The 18,103-nt window shown below is 48.0% G+C and overlaps 1 protein-coding gene across 1 annotated transcript; it reads left to right on the top strand.

The window, feature by feature from the left end:
* The first annotated feature begins 905 nt into the window (after window positions 1–905).
* MSL2 (MSL complex subunit 2) lies at window positions 906–17,208 on the top strand. Its single transcript, XM_066326190.1, has 2 exons — window positions 906–1,583; window positions 13,586–17,208. Exons 1-2 carry the CDS (start codon window positions 1,442–1,444, stop codon window positions 15,181–15,183), a joined length of 1,740 nt encoding a protein of 579 aa, XP_066182287.1. The 5' UTR covers window positions 906–1,441; the 3' UTR covers window positions 15,184–17,208.
* Window positions 17,209–18,103: the final 895 nt, after the last annotated feature.

Genomic DNA, 18,103 nt, shown 5'->3' with positions numbered 1-18,103 from the left:
ATTAATTTCACATGGGCAACACCAAGTGAACACAGAGGGCCATGGGAAAAAGGAGAAGCTCTGTCAGGCAGTTCCCCAAAAGGCCAAACACACAAGCAGGGAGAGGGTTGCCCGACGGTACTGGCAGTGTTGCAACACAGGATCTAGAAGTCTGTGGAATGGCCTTGGTGCTTACATAGAAAATAAAACAAGTTCCCTCCATAAAAGTCCCGCCCGTGCCTTTATCTTGGTCATACCTGCCCTCGGCCTGTGCATGCACTGTGCGCTATACGTGGGGTCTCCACAGGAACACTTATGACAGACTTCTGCCCCCAGAGCCGTGTGTGGGAGGTTGGCGGTGTCCTGAGGGGTTTGTGCGCTCTGCAGCTCCCGCGCCACCTCTCCCAAAAGCTGCCAGGCCCCACAGCTCCGCGGACTCGCTCCGTGCCGACGGAGGGGGCCGGTGCGTCAGCCGGCAGCGAGAGGTACTGACAGGCCCGGCCGCAGGCTCCAGCGCGGCCTGAGGGCAGAGGCGGGGCCGCTTGCTCGGCCCGAGCGGAGGCGCTCGCCATGACAGGGGCGGGCCGCGGCGTGGCGGCCGTGCGGGGCAGCGCGGGGGCCGGCGCTGGGCTGTGCGGGCGGTGTGGGGCGGTGTGTGGGGCTGTGCGGGCGGTGCGGGGCGGTGTGTGGGGCGGTGTGTGGCGGTGTGTGGCGATGGCCGGGGGCGCCGGGCCGGGCGGAGCCCTGCGCGCGGGCAGCTCGCGAGGCCTCGGCGCGCGCCCCTCCCGCCCTCCTGCGCGCGGCCCCCGCTGCCGGGGCCGGGGCCGCTAGAGGGCGCCGGCGCCCCCCCGCCCCGCTGCGGGCGCGCATGCGCGGCGCGGGCGGCGGCGATGGCCCCGCAGTGACGGTCGGATCTAACGGCGCCACCGCGGAGCGCGCGCGGCCCGCCCGGCCCTGCCCGCGCGCCCACCGGCCCCGCGCAGGAGGCGGCGCCGCCGCCGCGGTGATGCGGCCGCGGTGAGCCCCGGGTGCCTCCGCCGCCCTCCCGCCGCATCGGGCAGCGCGGCCCCGCCGCCGCCCCGCGCCCGTTCGCGGATCCTGCCTGCGGCCGCCGCCATGCCGGGCCGCCGCTGAGGGAGGTGCCGACAGCAGCAGGGGGGCCCCGCGGCGGGGCGGGTATGGCCCGCGGGGACCTGCAGTAGCGCCGCCGCCGCCGCCGCCGCCCGGGCCGAGCCGCCGCTCGGAGCGAGGCCTCCCCCGCGGCAGGCGGAGGAGGAGCCGGCGCGGCCCCCCTCTGGCAGGGCCGCCGCGGCCTCCGCGCTGCCGCCGGCGCTGCCGCGCGGCTCCAGGTGGCCCCGGACCAAGGTGACACCCGGCCGGCCCCCGCCCCGGGGCCACCTGCCCCCGCGGCCCGCGCAGACCTTCTTCGCACCGCGCAGCCGGCGGCGAGCGAGCGGCGGCGATGAACCCGGTGAATGCCACTGCTCTCTACGTGTCCGCGAGCCGCCTGGTGCTCAACTACGACCCGGCGGACCCCCAGTCCTTTTCCGAGATTAACAAGCTCCTGCCCTACTTCAGGCAGTCCCTCTCCTGCTGCGTGTGCGGTGAGGATCTTTCTTTTGTTCCTGCACAATGAGCCTCCCCGGGGCTCCCGCACGGCCCCGGGCCCGGCACCGGGGCTGGCCCGGCCCGGGGCAGCTCCCGGCAAAGTTTGCCGGGCCCGGAGCCGGCGGAGCCGCGGCCGCCGGGGGGGCGGCTCGGCGCTCGGGAGCGGTGGATGGGAGCAGCCCGGGCTGAACCCGCCCCCGGCGCGGGGCAGCCGCGGGCAGGGCCGGTCACAAGGGCAGGGAGGCGGCGGGGCTGTGTCTCGGCGGCCGCGCACGCCGCCGAGGCGGTGGTGGCGTGGAGAGTGTTTGCCTCAAAATGCAGCGCTTTATTATGGTCGCTGCTTCGTCAAGGGTACGGCGGTTGTCGGTGGTGGTTGTAATACCCTGGTGTAGTGGAGTTAATCGCTTTATAAAAGCGATGACTGAGAGCGAGCGTGGTGAAACAGACCCAAAACGATATACGGACCATAGAGGCAGGGGAAGAGGAACTTCGTAATTTTCCGGCCTCCCCGCTCCTTGATACGTAAACAATAAGTAATTCCGAAAGCCAGGAATTTTAAGTTGACAGAAACAATAATAGTGGGGGTTTTTTTGGTGCCTAGTAGATAATTGTTCTGTAACAATAATTACCATAGAAAGCAAACAGGCAGGAAGTCTGCTGGGCTTTCCCCACTCCCATCCCCCCGAAAAGAGCGTTCTGTGTGCTGTGGGTAAAGGCAGTATCCGGGATTTTGGTGTTACGGTGTGGGAATACTGGGGAGCGATTGCTTTCTGCTGTGCTGCTGGAGTGGGGGCATGTGTCCGTTCCTGGGAGGAAGCTCTGGAATAAACTTCGCTTTCCTCGAACTTCCTATTGAAGCCATGGTCAGTGTCGGGAGGGGGCTTTGACCTGTTAGACCTCTTGGTTAAATTTTATTAATTCTTTTTTTTTTTTTTTTTTTTTTTTTTTTTTTTTTCCCTCTGGTAGTTTTAAGTCCTGCCCTGTTTGTGTTTGTATTTTCCTGACAGAATGGTTTTATGCCCACTGTGTTTGTCGATTTCGCTGTGTGTGTTACACTGAATTTGCATTGAATCACTGGGGTTTAGAAAGTTAAATATTTTATTTATTTACGGGATCAGGATTTAGCTGTCGAGGCGGCTGAAGTAGTGTTAGATGCTTCGTATCCTGTCGCTATTGGCTCCTCCCACTTTAAGTCTTTGAAAATAGAGATCTGTTTGCACTGGGAAAGAGGGAGCCCGTTCCCAGGATCTCTGCATCGTCATTTCCTGAAGTAATTTGTCTTACGGATTTTTCCTCATGGAATCCCGATGCTAGGATTGATGCAGCCCTGCTTTTGATTTCTTAGCACCTTAGGCCCGATTGATTCTAACCCCAGCTGTGCTTTCTTCCCATAAATTCTTCCTGCTTTGGGTCGGTCACAAGACTGCTTTTGCCAAAAAATACGTAAATATTGTTCCGATTTTTTTAGTAAGATATTTGCATTGCTGTGCTCACTGGCCTCTCCATTTCAGGCCTGGTCTTCTGAAATGTGTTCTTTGTTCTCCTTGCCTTGCCTTCTTCCCTTCTTGGCCTTTTGCAGTCTTAGTTTTACACTCTGTGCTGTTGAAATTGTCTATATTTAATTCGTCCCTGCCCAGATTCTTGAGCTTTTTTTCCCCCTTCTTCAGCTTTTCTTGCTTGGTTTTTCTGTCACTTTCAGTTTAGTAGAGCAAACCACGCTTTTAGTTTACTTTCTTCTATTTCTTTGTACCTCCATGGATATTCCTATTCAAAAACTACCTCTTGATGGTTCTGCTTTCTCTCTTGACCCTTTATTTTCTTTGAATAATAGGATTATTCCTTTGGGGTGCATTTTTTTTCTACTGTGGCCAGCTTTCAGATAACTGTAGCTGCTGTTTATTTCAAATGTTTTGCTTACAGCTGATTAACCAGTCTTATCTGTGCCTCCTGGACTCCTGTTTGTGGTGTGTCAGTATCCAGAGGCCTCAGTAAATTCCATGCTCTCTGTGAAGCCATGCAGTAAAACAGAGTTACTCAGGTGTCTGTCTTGGCCTGTGGTGGTCCTGAGGAGTGGGCCTGCCCCACACAGAGCTGCTCACTCTGGTGTTCCCAGTGTCACAAATCTGCAGTTCACACTGGTAAAGGCCTGTCCATCTTTTTCTCGTTTGCTTTTTGTGTTCTTTTTCTCTTTGTGCTAAGGGCTGTTACACCTTTTACACCTGAATATTTAAGGTCATGAAACCCTGTACAACCATCAAAACCTTTTTAGCTTTGGTGCTTTAAAAGATAAAAATCTAAGTACTGAGGTAAGGGCTGCATGGAAAGATCATGACAGTGAGCTCTAAGACCACCCAAAACTTGCCAGAATCCCAGCATATTCTGATTTGGAAGGGGCCTACAAGGGCCATGGAATCCAGCTGTTATTGAAGGAGGCACTGAAGCCAGAGCCCTGGTGGTGTCAGCACTCTGCTCTGGCCAGCTGAGCTAACTGTGCAGTGTGGGTTTGGGTTGGGCTTTTTGTTTTAATACTTGAAAGCTTTTCTGATGCTCAGCTCTTTCTGCCCCATTTGTTTAGACCATGAGACCCAAATACCTGGATCTGGGTCCATGTACGTGGAACTTGGAGTGTCTGGTACTTTCCTTGCACAGATCTTCATAAAGTGCTGAGTGCAAAGGTTTAAAAACTGTGCTTTGTTGGAGAAGTGCTGCAGGAAGTATCAGCAGTGGTTAAAGTCTCAAGTGCTGGACTTCTAGGAATTCCCTCGGGAAGTTGCCCTATGAGTTAGTGCTCCTTATGTCATCAGCTTTTTCTCAGTGTGTAATCTCTCTTGAGTGCATTCTGTAATGCTTTGTTATACTGTAGGTATTAATTCCATGGTCAAGATTGTCCCTTTCATTTTAGGGAGTTGTTTTTAGGAGAAATGGGTGCCAGCTACATAAATCTGCTAACATTCCTGGGCCTTCACTGTGCCCCCAAAGCACGAGGCATAAGCCAGCTCATTTCCTTGTGATCCCATAGTCTTTTACACCAGCTCACATAGCAGGGGGCGGCAGAAGTTTTTGGACCCACATAATTATGAAGTTCTAATTAAAGCTCTGATTTCAGATTCAGATTGGCACACATGGAGTTGCAGCAGTAGAAAGCCAAAATGTAAATACAGTATGTCAGTGTAAGTCAGCTGAATCAGTTCTGGGTGGATTCAAGGTCTCCCTCTTGCCTCATGATGGGTGGTAAGGGTTTGGTTCTGTAGTTGGAACAGCTGTGTGTGTATTTCTAGGATTTAAGTGTGATCATGTGACAGTTTCCTGGACAGTGCTGTAGGGTAATACATCATCCTTTTATAGGGATGTATAAGACAATATTTCCTAGAGCTTTTAAAACTTGAAAATAACTGCTCCCAAGTGTACATTAGGCAGAAGGGCTATCTATGCCTTGTGTGTTTTGAGGATGTGAAATACAAGTTTCAGCCTCTGGAATGAAGTGATTATTATAAAATTGCATGTTAATACCACATTTAGTTTAAAAATAGTATAGTAGAATTTATGCAACAAACTTCTGTGTTTTAAAGGTGCTGTCTATTGGGGTAAACATCTTAGCAGTACCATTCTCTGGTTCAGATACCATGCAGGTTACTGCAAATCGTTGGTCTTTTCTGCATTACCAACCTTCTCTAAAATTCAGTTGAAATGCTTGTAAGAGATATATATGATTGCCAGTCAGATCAGATTAGATTTTTATCCATTGAACATTGCCATCGTGCAATCTCTGAAAGATATTTCAAAGGTATGTGAAAGATGGTTATTGCTGATTGAGGGATTTCTTGGAAGCTGGCAGGGCTGCAGGACAACGTTTTATGCTTGGCCAGGAACCCAGCTGGTGCTGGGAAGTACAGGATGAGAATACAGTTCTTGTCTTAAACATCCTGTAATCCCAGTAAGGGGATGTGAGACAACATGTGGCTTTAGGGAGATTAGGGGAGGGAGGAACAAAGAAACCCATGGCAGCACTGCCTGGTACCTCACAGAGCCCATCCGGTGCTCTGAGGCAGCTCTTGGTAATTTTAGCCAGGGGGTTGAAGGCTCAGTGGTGCAATAGCATTGTGGAAGTGACTCCCAAGCACGGGCAGTGGCATGGATTGCCAAAAAAAATAAAATAAAAACTGCTGACTTTTGTTTTTCTATATAAAGATTAGTGTAAGGGTGTTATTTCCCTCCTGCTCTTGTGTAAAAGCAGTAGCCTGTTTTGAGAGTATTATACTGCCAAAGTAAGTTGAATGGAGTGTATAATACAATTACATGTTATAATCAATTATACCTAGCACTAGATCTGAAATGTCTCCATAGTTGGTCGCACACAGTTGTGTAAAATTTTCCACTTTGTGCCATTGTGTCCATGTGAAGGCTTCTCCTCTTCCCTCGCCTCTGTCTGAGCTAATTCTCCTCTGCTCCTGCAGCCCCGTGTCCCGCAGTGCCCTTCCCTGGTGCGCAGCTCTTGGGGTGTGGTTGAGGTCCCGGGCAGAGCTCAGTGTGTGGGCTGCACTCTGTCCCCGGGAAATGGGGTGAACTGGGCCTGGACAGTTGGACTGGGCATCCTCAGAGAAAGGGAGATACTTGAGTGACACCTAAACAGATGGAAACTTCCTGCAAAGTTCATTCTCCTGTCTCAGATATGGAATAAGGGAGAAGAAACGAATCCCCATTATAAGAAAGCTTAACTGTATGGATGATACTGGAGTTTCCCTTTGGGATGTGAGCTATGGCTAGGTTGAACATGGATAACAGAGTTTTAGAGTGAAAAAACATAAGTTTTTAAAGTTTTCTGATGGAAAAGTTTAGCTTAGAACTTCTTCCTTGTCCGTTCTCCCTAGGCTGAGGAGAGTGAAGGCTGGTTCATGATCTGTGCTGCCAAATCAGAGTTGCCTTTTACGTTTGAAAATTGGTCTGGTGGTGCTGTGGAGTTTATTAGGTATTTTCTCCATTGACATTTTCTTCTTTCCTTAGTTTCCAGTTATGAGAAATACTGTAAATAAAACTACCGGTAGTTTTTAAAAGTGCGTGATTTTCTTCTTAAAAATGTCATGAATGGTTGCCAGAACACTTCTGAATTTGCGAAGAATGTGAAAAATAATCATCTCTGAAACAATCGTCAGGCAGCGTGGACTAGGGGACTAAGTTCCTATCAAATACCTTCTGCTGCAGGTATTCTTGGTCTTTGTGCTTGGTCTGGGGAGCAGTTGTCTATAAAATGTCCAGTCTCGCATCTCTGTAATACACCAATTTTTACTCAAGAACCTGTTGGGTGATTTCCTCTCAAAATCTCCCCACTCAACTTCATTTCCCTTTCCTGTTTTCAAACCGTGTGTGTGACTCCTGGGAGAACTGCTTTGTCAAGGTTGTCTGCATTGTACTGCAGTTAGTTTTGATAACACAAAGTTCTGCCAGTAGAATTTAAATTGGCTTCTAAGCTAAAAATACTCCTCTGCCTTAGAAGAAAATTGAGTAGGAAGAGAGGTAGCTTGGTCCCCTCGGTGGCAGCTGGTTGCAAGTGGCTCCCGAAGAGGGTTGCAGTGCTGGGATTGGGGAGGAGTGTTTCTGCTTGAGGAGCTGGGAGGTGATGGATGGGTTTGGTGATGCCTGAGGATATTGATTAAACTGATTGTTTTCCCGAGTATTTAAAGAGGAGTTAATGTGCTGCCAGGAGGCATCTTTATTGGGATGGCTGAGCTGTCCTGGTCCGTGGGCACTGAGCACTCCAGCACTCCTCCCTCTGCCTTTGTTTTCTTTGCCACCTTACAATTTACACCTCAGGCCGTGGAAATACAAATACGGACTGAGCCCTCCTGGATATTGTGTTGGAGTCTTTAGTAAGGCCAGAAGAAGTTCCCTAGGGCTGGGCAATGACTCGAGAAGTGGTGGCAGTCCAGCCTTCCTGAGCACGCTGCTTTGCAGGGAGCAGAGTTTTCCCTCTTCTCCTGGAGGAATTCCACCGAGTCCCCTCAGTGATATCATTTGTTACTCCGTGTCTCCTGAGCCTCGCAGACACAGCCCACGGCTGGCTCCCTCTCACACTGTGGCCTTGGAGAGCACACTTCAGTCCCAAATGCTGATGTTCATGTTGTTGTTTGGTGTGGAAAAATGGTTTTTCATTGCTTTTTGTTTGCTCAGGGAATGTGATGAACTGGATCTATAACTTCCAAAGCAAGTTCTTACTCTTGAGAGTGTTTCTGCAGCTTAGAAGCGTGTTATTATTTTATACCCATAGGAGAAATGGTAACTTCACTTTGGAAGCTTCTCAAAATACAGCAGTCTTGATTTTTGGAAAACATCATAATGTGAAAATTTTACACTGCATGGTGAACAAGGTTCATTTATCCACCGTCTTAAAGCCTCAAAGTTTGAACTTTACCACCTAGTTTGTTAAAAATACATTTAGAATTTTTCCCGTCAGGGATTTTGTAAACACAAAGACTTTCAAACAGAGCTATAACTTTGACATAGAACTTAGTGAAAATGTTCTGTTATTTGTTATGTGGATGGTGGACTCAAAGAACAAGGCAGTCCCTTCTGCCTTAAAATGCAATTTGTTGTAGTTTTTTTTTCCTTGAACTTCAGCTGAAGAGGTTGACTGTATTTCTCCAGATATGAAGAAAAATAGTCTAACTGTCTTCTGATCATGGTTAAATTGGGTTCCCATGGTGCTCAGGCAAAAACAGTGCAGTTTTTATTTTTCCAAGAGTTTACAAACATTAATTCATTAGTCACAACTGTCCCTATATTAGGTTAATAATGTCTTTAGCAATTTTTTCATAGTTGTGTGTTCATGGAGGATGTGCAGGAATATTCAGGAGCCAGCAGAATGTTTTCTCTGATAAAATTTTGAAATAAGCATTTTTAGTTGATTTGGTTTTTTTTTTTTTTAGTGGATGTTTGTTTGTTTGTTTTGTGTCTCCCACATTTCCATTTCACCCAACAGGGAATTTACAAGTGTTTGTGGATGTCTTGGTCAAATTCTGGTGATGTGGTTGGGGTAATCTAAGGGTGGTGTTTGCAGGAAGAAATAATTTCTCGTAGTTCACAGGGAAACTCTCATTGTTTCTCAGAGCTCTGTGCTGGGAGTTTTGGAGAACATTTTTTTGTTTCTACTTTTTGGCTGAATTGAAGAATTTCTCTGTGCAGAACCTTGTGTCAAAGCCCATGAAAGGATCACTCACCTGTAGCGTTGTTGTGAACCGCCCTTAGCTCCACGCCCTCTTCTGTAGCGGTAGGTTCAGAGCTTGCCCCTGGAATTTTGCATCGTGTGTTCGTGTCTCAGCTAAGAGTGCACCCAAGGATGTGTTTTGGGAATGTGCTGTGGGAATGCTGTGCAGTGGGTGGGATACCTGGGTGACAGGCACCCCACCCTTGAAGTTTCTACGTCCAAAATACATGAAACCTCACCATCCAAGTATTTAGGGTGGAGGATGACAGAACCATCTGCTGGGGATCCAGCAGATTTCACGGAGAAGAGCTGACCAACATTTTTCTACCTGGGACAGCTGCTTGGGCAGGGGTAGGACACACATCGATCTGGAGAGTCTGGCTCCTGACTTTGGTGCAATTTTGGTGAAATGCATCAAATGCAATGTGGTCCAGCCCACCCCCAGGTGTAGGTCTGGAAGTTGGGGGGGGTGTTAGGACTTGGGATCTGTGAGACCTTTCCCTGCTGGCATGTCCACGACAGCTGGCCCTTGCACTAACCTCTGTGAGTCTGAATGTGTTCAGTTTCCTTGGTTTTTAGGAAGTACCCAGATCTCCCACCCCTCTAAAACAGATCCCACGCATTTGTTGTATTCCTCTGCAGATGGCTGACAGACCTTTTTGCTGCTCATCATATGCCTGCCTGTCTGTCGTCAGATAGTTTTGGAAATAGTGCTTTTAGGGGGTTTATCCAACTCGAGAAATGCTGCTTTTGTGAGGGTATTTTCTGTTGTGTTTTGCCTTAAAGCCTGGTTGAGCTGCTGCTCATTCTTCAGCGGGCTCCAGCTGATCATTTCTTGGGTGAGAAGATGCTGTGGGGAGAGCAGGGCTTTTTCTTCCCACTGTGCTGCAGCTGAAGCTCTGGAGCTGCAGGAACAGGGGTGGTTGTCCTTCAGGAGCTCCTGAGCTCTGAGGCTTGGACGTGGCAAGTTGTTGGGGACTTTCTGGCTGTTGTTAATTATTATAGTAGAAACAATCAGCTGACGTTTAATCCTGAAGTGAAAAGGCTGAGAGTGTAGCAGTGCAGCTGTCAGAGCTCCAGCTGTATGGATACGACTTTGGGGTCCTTGGCATGTAGAAATCTGTGTGTGCCTTAGATGGGTAGAGCTTCCAGTTCCTCAGAGCTTGGTAGAGGCTCAGCATTTTTGTTTCTGTGATGGTGGTTTAAAAATAAACTCCTGCTCACTGTGCTGTTTGATGGGCACACCTTGGGGGATGAGCTCCCTTGCTGCCCTCTCCTGTGTCCCGTGGATGCCACTGTGGCTGGGCTGGCCCAGGAGCACTGCTGGTGATCCCAGTGCAGCCAAGATGAAAGACTTCTGCCTGATAAAGGGTGGCGATGAACCCCAGGGATACATTTGTATTTGTAAAAAAAATTGACTTGTTTCTTTTTTACTTCTTGAAATTAAGATTTAATAATGAGATAATTCTTAAGACTTTGGGTTGTTGGAAAAGCCAAGATAATTTTCAGTGGTTAATGTTCCAGTAGCATTTCCAAAGACCTAAATTAGGTATCTGTGTTTAGCCTTTTCCTGCCTTTGCTGAGGATAGGTTAGAATGGCTGGAGGTACCTGTTCAAGCCTCTCTTCCCAGTGAATTTCATCCATTAGGAGCATATTTGGTGGGTACAGACACCTAACAACTGTTTTGATTCCCAGTTCTTCTCCTCCCTGTGGTCTCAGAGACGCAATTTGCAGATGTTTCCCCTGTCCCTGTAGTATGAAATACTGCTCATTAAGGACCACAGCAGGAAGTATTCTGTGTGGTTTAAGTGACCTAGCTCCCGGGACAGCCTTTCCAGATCAGCCAGGATGTTTGGAAAATAATATATTAAAAAGTTTTTCCTCTGTATATGCTCCTTATTAATTGTAAGTGCTGATATTAATGTATGTATTTAGTCAACCTTTCTGCAATCAGAATCAGATTCTGCAATCAATTGGTTTAGAGCTGATGTGGAAGGAAAGTGTCATGTTGGAGGCTCTGTAAGAACACGATTTTGCTTTTGGTGTTTTGATAAACCCCTTACAAAAGAGGGTGAGAAAAGACAGAGCAGGGTTCAGTAAATCCAGGCTACACAGGGCTGCAGAACTGAAAATCTGCAATGAGTAATTGTGGAAAGGTCTAATGGAGGTGAATGGCTGAAAAATAAAATGAAAAATCACAATTAGCTTAGAGAAATACTAAATTATAAGCATGGAAAAGTATTCACTTCAGGGCCCACCATGTTTATATCTTGGAGATTTATATAAATTTTTAAATTTCTGGAGAGGGGCAGCACTGATGGCCACCAGGCAGAAGTGAGATCTTGGTCTTGCAAAACCTCAAGGTTCCAAAGCAGCTCAGGTGCTGTTTGTGGGACAGTACTGCTGACTTAGTGCCCCTCCCTACAAGAGTAATACAAGTAATGAAACTTAATTCTATGGGAAATTAGCATCTCATGGTTGACTTTTTTTTTTACTTGCCAGTATTAAGATTGAGGAGAGTAATAGTGCCACAGAATCTGTAAAAAAGAGAAACTTTGAAGAATGAATATTCATAGAGATACAAGTTGAAAGGGAAAATATTCCCTCAGCTCAGGCATTCCTAATGTCTCTCCAGTGTAGGTTGCCTGGCATTTACTGGGAGTAGAACTTGCTCTGTTCTTCCTGTCAGTGAGAGCATGCAGAGTGTTTTGTCTTGCCAGTCCGTCTGGTTTTTTTCTCAAAGCCTCCAGAAATTTCGATTTTCCTGTATCCTCTTTTAGCATTTGTACTTATTCAGGAGTTTCAGCCAAATTTATTTTGGGAGAAATAAAATGCACTGTTGGCGATGCCTTTTTTAAAATCTAATTAAAAGTTAAGGTGATATCTTGTTTATTTGGTGCCATCTCTGAAGTATTTTAGTTCTCTAAAGCTCTAACTGATCCTTATTCTCCTAAGGAGCCACGACAGGCTACTGATGGATCAGGAGCACACCTAGCTGCTTTGTCTCATTAATTAATTGGGAATTAATTAATACTAGTGGCTTTTAACCCTGGGAGTGCTGTAGTCCCAAGGCTCTGAAGCGTCAGCACTGGGCTCCTGGTGTTCCTGTTGGACTCAAGATCAGGGGAGCTGTTGGGTGAGCTCTCTGCTGAAGGACAGGACTTCTTTGAGAAGCTGGTGGGATTTAAAGTTTCGGTTTTATTCCCTTCAGGGAACTTTAATCCTAAAATCAAGTCCCATCTTAAGACCACAATGGCCACCTCTGCCTGTGTTGTTGTTTATATAATTTCATTTCAAAGGAAGTTGAGAAAAACCCAATCATTCCCCCTGCAGGTTGGACTGTGTGACTTCATCTTCCGTCTGTTGGCTTTAAACCTTCCTGGCTTGATGTGGTGGGATCTTGTCACACTGTTGTGGGAGGGCTCATTCTGTGCCACTGTCTGTGCCACCCGCCAGCTTGCTGAACAACTGCGCTTCTCTCCATTTATTAACAGTTACTATGTAATGGCAGCCTGAGCACTGACTCTTGTGATTTGTTGCACAAAACCCAGCTTACATCAAGCCATGCCTACTGAACGATGGCTCAGGTGGAGGCCTTGGAGCAGCCCCTTCCCAAAGAGGGATCAGGGAATGCAGGGAAAAGGGATCAGACGAGCAAGCAATGAGAGAAAATAGCTTTGATATTGTGGGCCTTTTATACCAGTCTGATTTGATGGATGCACATTGGTTCCTGTTCCCAAGTTGTTTAATTTTATTCACTTGTTGCAGCAGATTGTTTTCCCTTTGGAAAATCTGTGTGGGAATTCCCTGATGGCTGTAACTCAGGCTCCTTATGGGAGAAGGGTCTGGTCAAAGCTGACAATGTGCTGCTGGGAGGGGAGGGAGGCCTGTTGCTGGGGATGGCTATAGATACTCTGCAATTTAATTTAGGAGATGGAATATCTTTTTGGCCTAGAGCTGCCTGGAAATAGCAAAGCAATACTGTCACTTTCTGGATATAGGAACTAGTTGCATTGTCTCTATACAGAATTTAGTTTCACTTATACTTTCAAATTTTATCCTTAGGTAATATTTGAGCTGTTCTTAAGGAAAACCAAAAACCATTCTTCCAGGTTTTCACAGTTTTGGGGATCTGCAGACAAAATCATCCAGACTGTCAGTGCTGAGGGTCTGAAACTTTCTGGACTCCCAAGGGTGTGTGGATTCCTTTAGTAGCTGATTTGTATTAGTTTGGTTTTTTTTTTATTCTAAACAGTAAAATATTGACAAAAAAAATCTTTATTCTGATGCCTTCATGAAATGCTAAATAAAAAATAACACAAAGTCTGATGCGTCATCTTCCCTTTAGGGGTGGATATTTCATCGTTTTTATATTCCTCTCAGAGTTTTCCCTCTGCTCTGTTCCCTTTTTTTTTTTTACTAATTCCATTAAAATCTTTGCAGTAAGTTGTCATGGGAGTTTATTATATCACTTTTGGTAAATTCATAGAAATCATGTGTCTTCTGTAAATTTCTATGGACAAAGCTAAAGGGGAGAAGGCAATCAGTAGGGTTGTAGTTGAGAATGTTTCTAAAGGCTGCAGCACACAAGTTACAGTGATAGTTTTCTTCTTACTTTATCCAATGTTTTAAAACCAGATGGGAGAATTTGTACAGGCAGTTGTTGGGATGGGACGTTTTCTTGTGAATAACTGAACTCTTTGAGTAACTTTTTTTTGATAGTACAAAAAATTCATCCAGTAGTGTCCTGGAAACCTGCCTTAAGTCCATTGTAATCTCCCTCTTTCTTTTTCCCATAGGAAATTTGCTACAAGACCCTATTGCTCCTACCAACTCCAATTGTCAGCATTATGTCTGCAAAACGTGTAAAGGCAAGAAGATGATGATGAAGCCCTCGTGTAGCTGGTGCAAGGACTACGAGCAGTTTGAGGAGAACAAGCAGCTGAGCATCCTGGTGAACTGCTACAAGAAGCTGTGCGAGTACATCACGCAGACGCCGCTGGCCCGGGACATCATCCAGGCCGTGGATTGCTCTGCAGACCTGCTGGCTCTGCTCAAGGATGGGGCGCCGCTCCACGAGGAGCCAGAGAAATCCTCGGATGGGGCCCTGGCCCTGTGTCTGACGCATTCCCCCGTCCCTTCCACCTCGGAGCTGGCCCCTGACACGCCGGGGGGCTTCACGGCGCTGCCCGAGAGCGCCCCCAGCCTGGACCTGCGGGGCTCCGTCATCAACGGGCTGCCCCCCTGCAACGGGCTGTCGGTGGAGAAGCTGGGCGTGAGCATCCCGTCTCCCGAGCACGCCAGCGCCATCGACGTGTGCGGCACCGCGGACTACATCAAGACGGAGGACATCCCCGGCGGCCTGCAGCCCGTGTGTGACACGGTGGCCACCAGCGACCTGTGCCCCGCGGCCATCGACATCTGCGGCTTCAGCGAGGACATCAAGCCGGGCGGGTCGCTGCTGCTCAGCGTGGAGGAGGTGCTGCGCAGCCTGGAGACCGTGTCCAGCGGCGAGGTGTGCGACTCCAACCTGCAGCCCGCCTTGGAGGCCAACATGGCCAACGGCCCCTTCCTGCAGCTCTCCCCCCCTCCCCTCAGCCATAACATTTTCATGGCCACAGATGCTTCTCCTCACGGGCTCTCCTGCACGGCGGCCACGCCCAAGGTGGCGAAGCTGAACAGGAAGCGCTCTCGCTCCGAGAGCGACAGTGAGAAGGTCCAGCCTCTGCCCATCTCCAGCATCATCTGCGGCCCGACACTGGGAGCGTCGGCTCCCGTCACAGTCAAACAGGAAAATAAAATGTCTTTGCAGCCTATTGCGACTGTACCTAATGGAGGAACTACTCCCAAAATCAGTAAAACTGTGCTCCTGTCTAACAAAAGCATGAAAAAGAACTTAGAACATGCCCCTAAGAAATCCCACCCGAAAGCCAAACCAGGGGTGCTGAAAACAAAAGACAAGGCAAAGGAGAAAGTTCCCAGCAGTAACGTTATGCCAGGAAGCCCGACAAAAACTGTGTATAAAAAGCCACAAGAAAAGAAAGGGTGTAAATGTGGTCGTGCCACCCAAAATCCAAGTGTTCTTACATGCCGTGGCCAACGCTGCCCTTGCTACTCGAACCGCAAAGCCTGCCTTGACTGCATATGCCGTGGCTGCCAAAACTCCTACATGGCTAACGGGGAGAAGAAGCTGGAGGCCTTTGCAGTGCCAGAAAAGGCCTTGGAGCAGACTCGGCTTACTTTGGGCATTAATGTGACAAGCATTGCCGTGCGCAATGCCAGCACAAGCACCAGTGTAATCAATGTGACAGGGTCACCAGTAACGACGTTTTTAGCTGCCAGTACACACGATGAGAAAAGTTTGGATGAAGCTATAGACATGAGATACGACTGTTAAACCTTTCTTTCTTTTCCCTGCCATCCGTAGGGGAACTGCTACAGGTTTAAGGCAGCTATGGTTCTGTTTAACTTGCTGGAGCTCCTGCGTTTAGATCACTTGTATCAAGTGTTTTTCATTGCTATGTTCTGTGTATTAGTGTCTGGGAAATAGTTGCAGATAATGGAGGAGTTACCCTAAAACTGTTTTTAGTTCTTACAGCACCTCATAGTTTGAGATCGATTGCTGATGTAAATGATTTTATCACAAGATCTTTTGACAAGGAATATATTTGACCTCATTGTACTTGCTCATGCTTTGTGCTCAGTCAAAGCTTCAGCTTCAGTGTAGCATCCAGATAGTGCATCTCAACTGTGCTAGATGATGGTGTAGAAGAATAATTATTGGATGGGTTACAGTCACCATGAGCAGGAAATGAGCTGACGTTCCTGTGGGAAAGGCAGCACTGAGCTGGGGGATACACTCCGGAGAGGGTAGGTAGTGGTGACTGTGAGCACTGGCTGTGTCCTCTCCTGAACAGCATACAGTTAAAACGAGATCAGTAAACCTCCTGAGTGAGCTGGCGGGCCAAAAGGCATCTCAGGCCGCAGGCAAGGCTCAGGAGGGTCGGGTGGATGCAGAGGTCAAGCTCCAGCTTGGACACCCCATCCTGGGAATGACATCGTCCGTGGGGTTTGTCGTCCTGACGCTTCACAGGTCACGTCCCTGCTCAGTTGCCCCTCTGTGCCAGCCCCTTGTGTGTGACAAGTCGCTGAGGGGCTGGGCTGGGGGAGAACATCACTGGTACCCTACGAAGGCTCAAGTTCTGTTAGCACCATCCTCTCCCTTTCCCGAGTTCCTGGTGTTTTACTGCTGTTGCTTATAGGGAAGAGAAGGGGTTTTGTGGGTTACAGGGAGTCCTTGGCTGATTTTCCCCCCTCTGGTGCTGATCAGTGCCAGGGCTTCTTGGGAGATTGCGCAGCACTTGGCACCACTGGGGGGTTGTTTGATCAGGTTTGTAACAGAGCCGGGACCCCTCCTGTGGAGGTGAGTTCCCCACTGACAGGCACCTCCCAGCCAGGGCACAGGATCGAGGCCTAGCAAAGGTCAAATTTTTGGGGTGTTTGCTAAACAGAATAAGCTATATATAACTCACTCCACCCCGAACCTATCTCATTTTTTGCTGAAATGTTGAAAGCAGCTTTTGAAGGTCATTGCTTTTCAACCTGGGCCAAAAGGCTGGGAAATAGAAAAATAACACAAAGTTGCTGAGCTTATCTGGAAAAGCGTTACAGTGAAAGAATTCCTCTTAGGAATTCAGCTTTGTGTAAAAATGGTTGATTTCAGTGCAATCCCGAAATAAGAGTGCAGGCACAAAATTGAGTTGTGCCTTCAGGGCTTCATTGGAAACCTAAAAAGTTGAGATTGCTTTATGAAAGCAGAAATTCTCCTCTTGGAATGATAGAGCACAACCTGAACATGGGCTGACTTGAACACAAACATTAGTGTCTGATTCCTGTTTCAGCAGCATGTTAAATAGTGCGTGGATTTTTTTAGTCCCTTCCCTGCTTCCATCTTCCCTTTTCCTCAGGCAGAGCCCCCGCGGTGCTTTCCGGCCCCGGCGCTGGGTGTGCTTTGATTTGGCACAAAGCACGTACAATGACGGTTCCTCACCAAGAAATGAGCAAAACCCTTTGGACACAAATGGCACCTCCTTTTGTTTTGTAGTGTACCATGGTGTCATTTTCTGTGAATGTGGTCAGAGCTTTTTGTTGGTTTTGGTTTGTTTCTCCCCCCGTCTTTTCTGTGGGGTGGGCAGGGTGGGGGGTTAAAGCCATAGGAAGAAAAATGTGATGTACGTGTCCAGTCTGTACTTTTTTGTTTTTGTTTTGCAAGAAGAGTTGAAAAATATTTTTGATAATGAGTAAATGGTGGAAAATGCTTCTTAGTATTCTTGTCTTTATTTGCCAACCCAAGTACCTAAGATCTGTGTTTTTTAGCCCTCATGAGATTTAACGATGTCCTATTAAAATGTATTTAGTTAAACTTGTATGTGATTTTTGTGTTGACCCAGAGGGATCCTGCCAGTCTCTAATTTGGTGGTTTGATCGTGACCTACTAATGTAAATCTGTTTCTTAGTCCACTACGTGTAAGCGAAGTAGCGACCCGGAGTCTGGGAGTGGCTGCACAGCACGGGTTGTGTCCGGATGCTTTTGCAGAGCTGTTCGGTTTTGCCGAGATTGTTGATGGTACATTTTTAGGACTTTCATTAAATGAAATACAAAGTACCTTTGCTCCAGAAATATGGGAGTATTTGGAATCTTTTCTATCTCACTGCTGCATTCAATGTGGTACCAAAAGTTGGAGAACTTAGGTCAAGAGTGTTTTGGAGCGTCGACAGGAGAGCCCTGATGGTTAATGTAAAAACTGCAAATGGTAGATTCAGGTTGTTTCTAAAAACATTTCCTTTTATGCTGCCACATTCTTGAAATGTATATTAAAATTCAAATTGATTTAATAAATGTTAGTTTTCTAATTCTATTTTGCAACTGCTGAAGGCATCAGTGTGGCATATGTTGAACTCACTGTCTAAATACTACTTAGTGTGTTGATGATTAATTCCCTAATTGTTTAAATTAGGGTTGGCTTGGTTTGGTTTCCTTGCCCTCCTGGCTAGTTGTTCGTGAGCTGAGCAATGGAAAGGATCTCATCTTGGTGCTGACAGGAATTCCAGCAGCTTCAGTTGGGAAAGCATTCCTTCCACAGCAGCTTCCTGGTGTGTGGGGCCTTCCTGCCTTGGCTTGGGCAGAGGGCAGGGTGAGAGCACAGTCCAGCACAGCACAGGAGGGTCTTGTCCCTGCTGTCCATCCCGAGGAGCTGGAGAGCCACTAGTGGGGTGCAGCTCTGTGATCCTTAGAGCTCCAGCGTGGCTCCAGCTGG

Source organism: Sylvia atricapilla, chromosome 10 (assembly GCF_009819655.1).
Source record: "Sylvia atricapilla isolate bSylAtr1 chromosome 10, bSylAtr1.pri, whole genome shotgun sequence".
NCBI lineage: Eukaryota > Metazoa > Chordata > Aves > Passeriformes > Sylviidae > Sylvia > Sylvia atricapilla.
The sequence above is the reverse complement of the archived record's forward strand: the minus strand, read 5'-3'. Positions and strand labels throughout refer to the sequence as shown.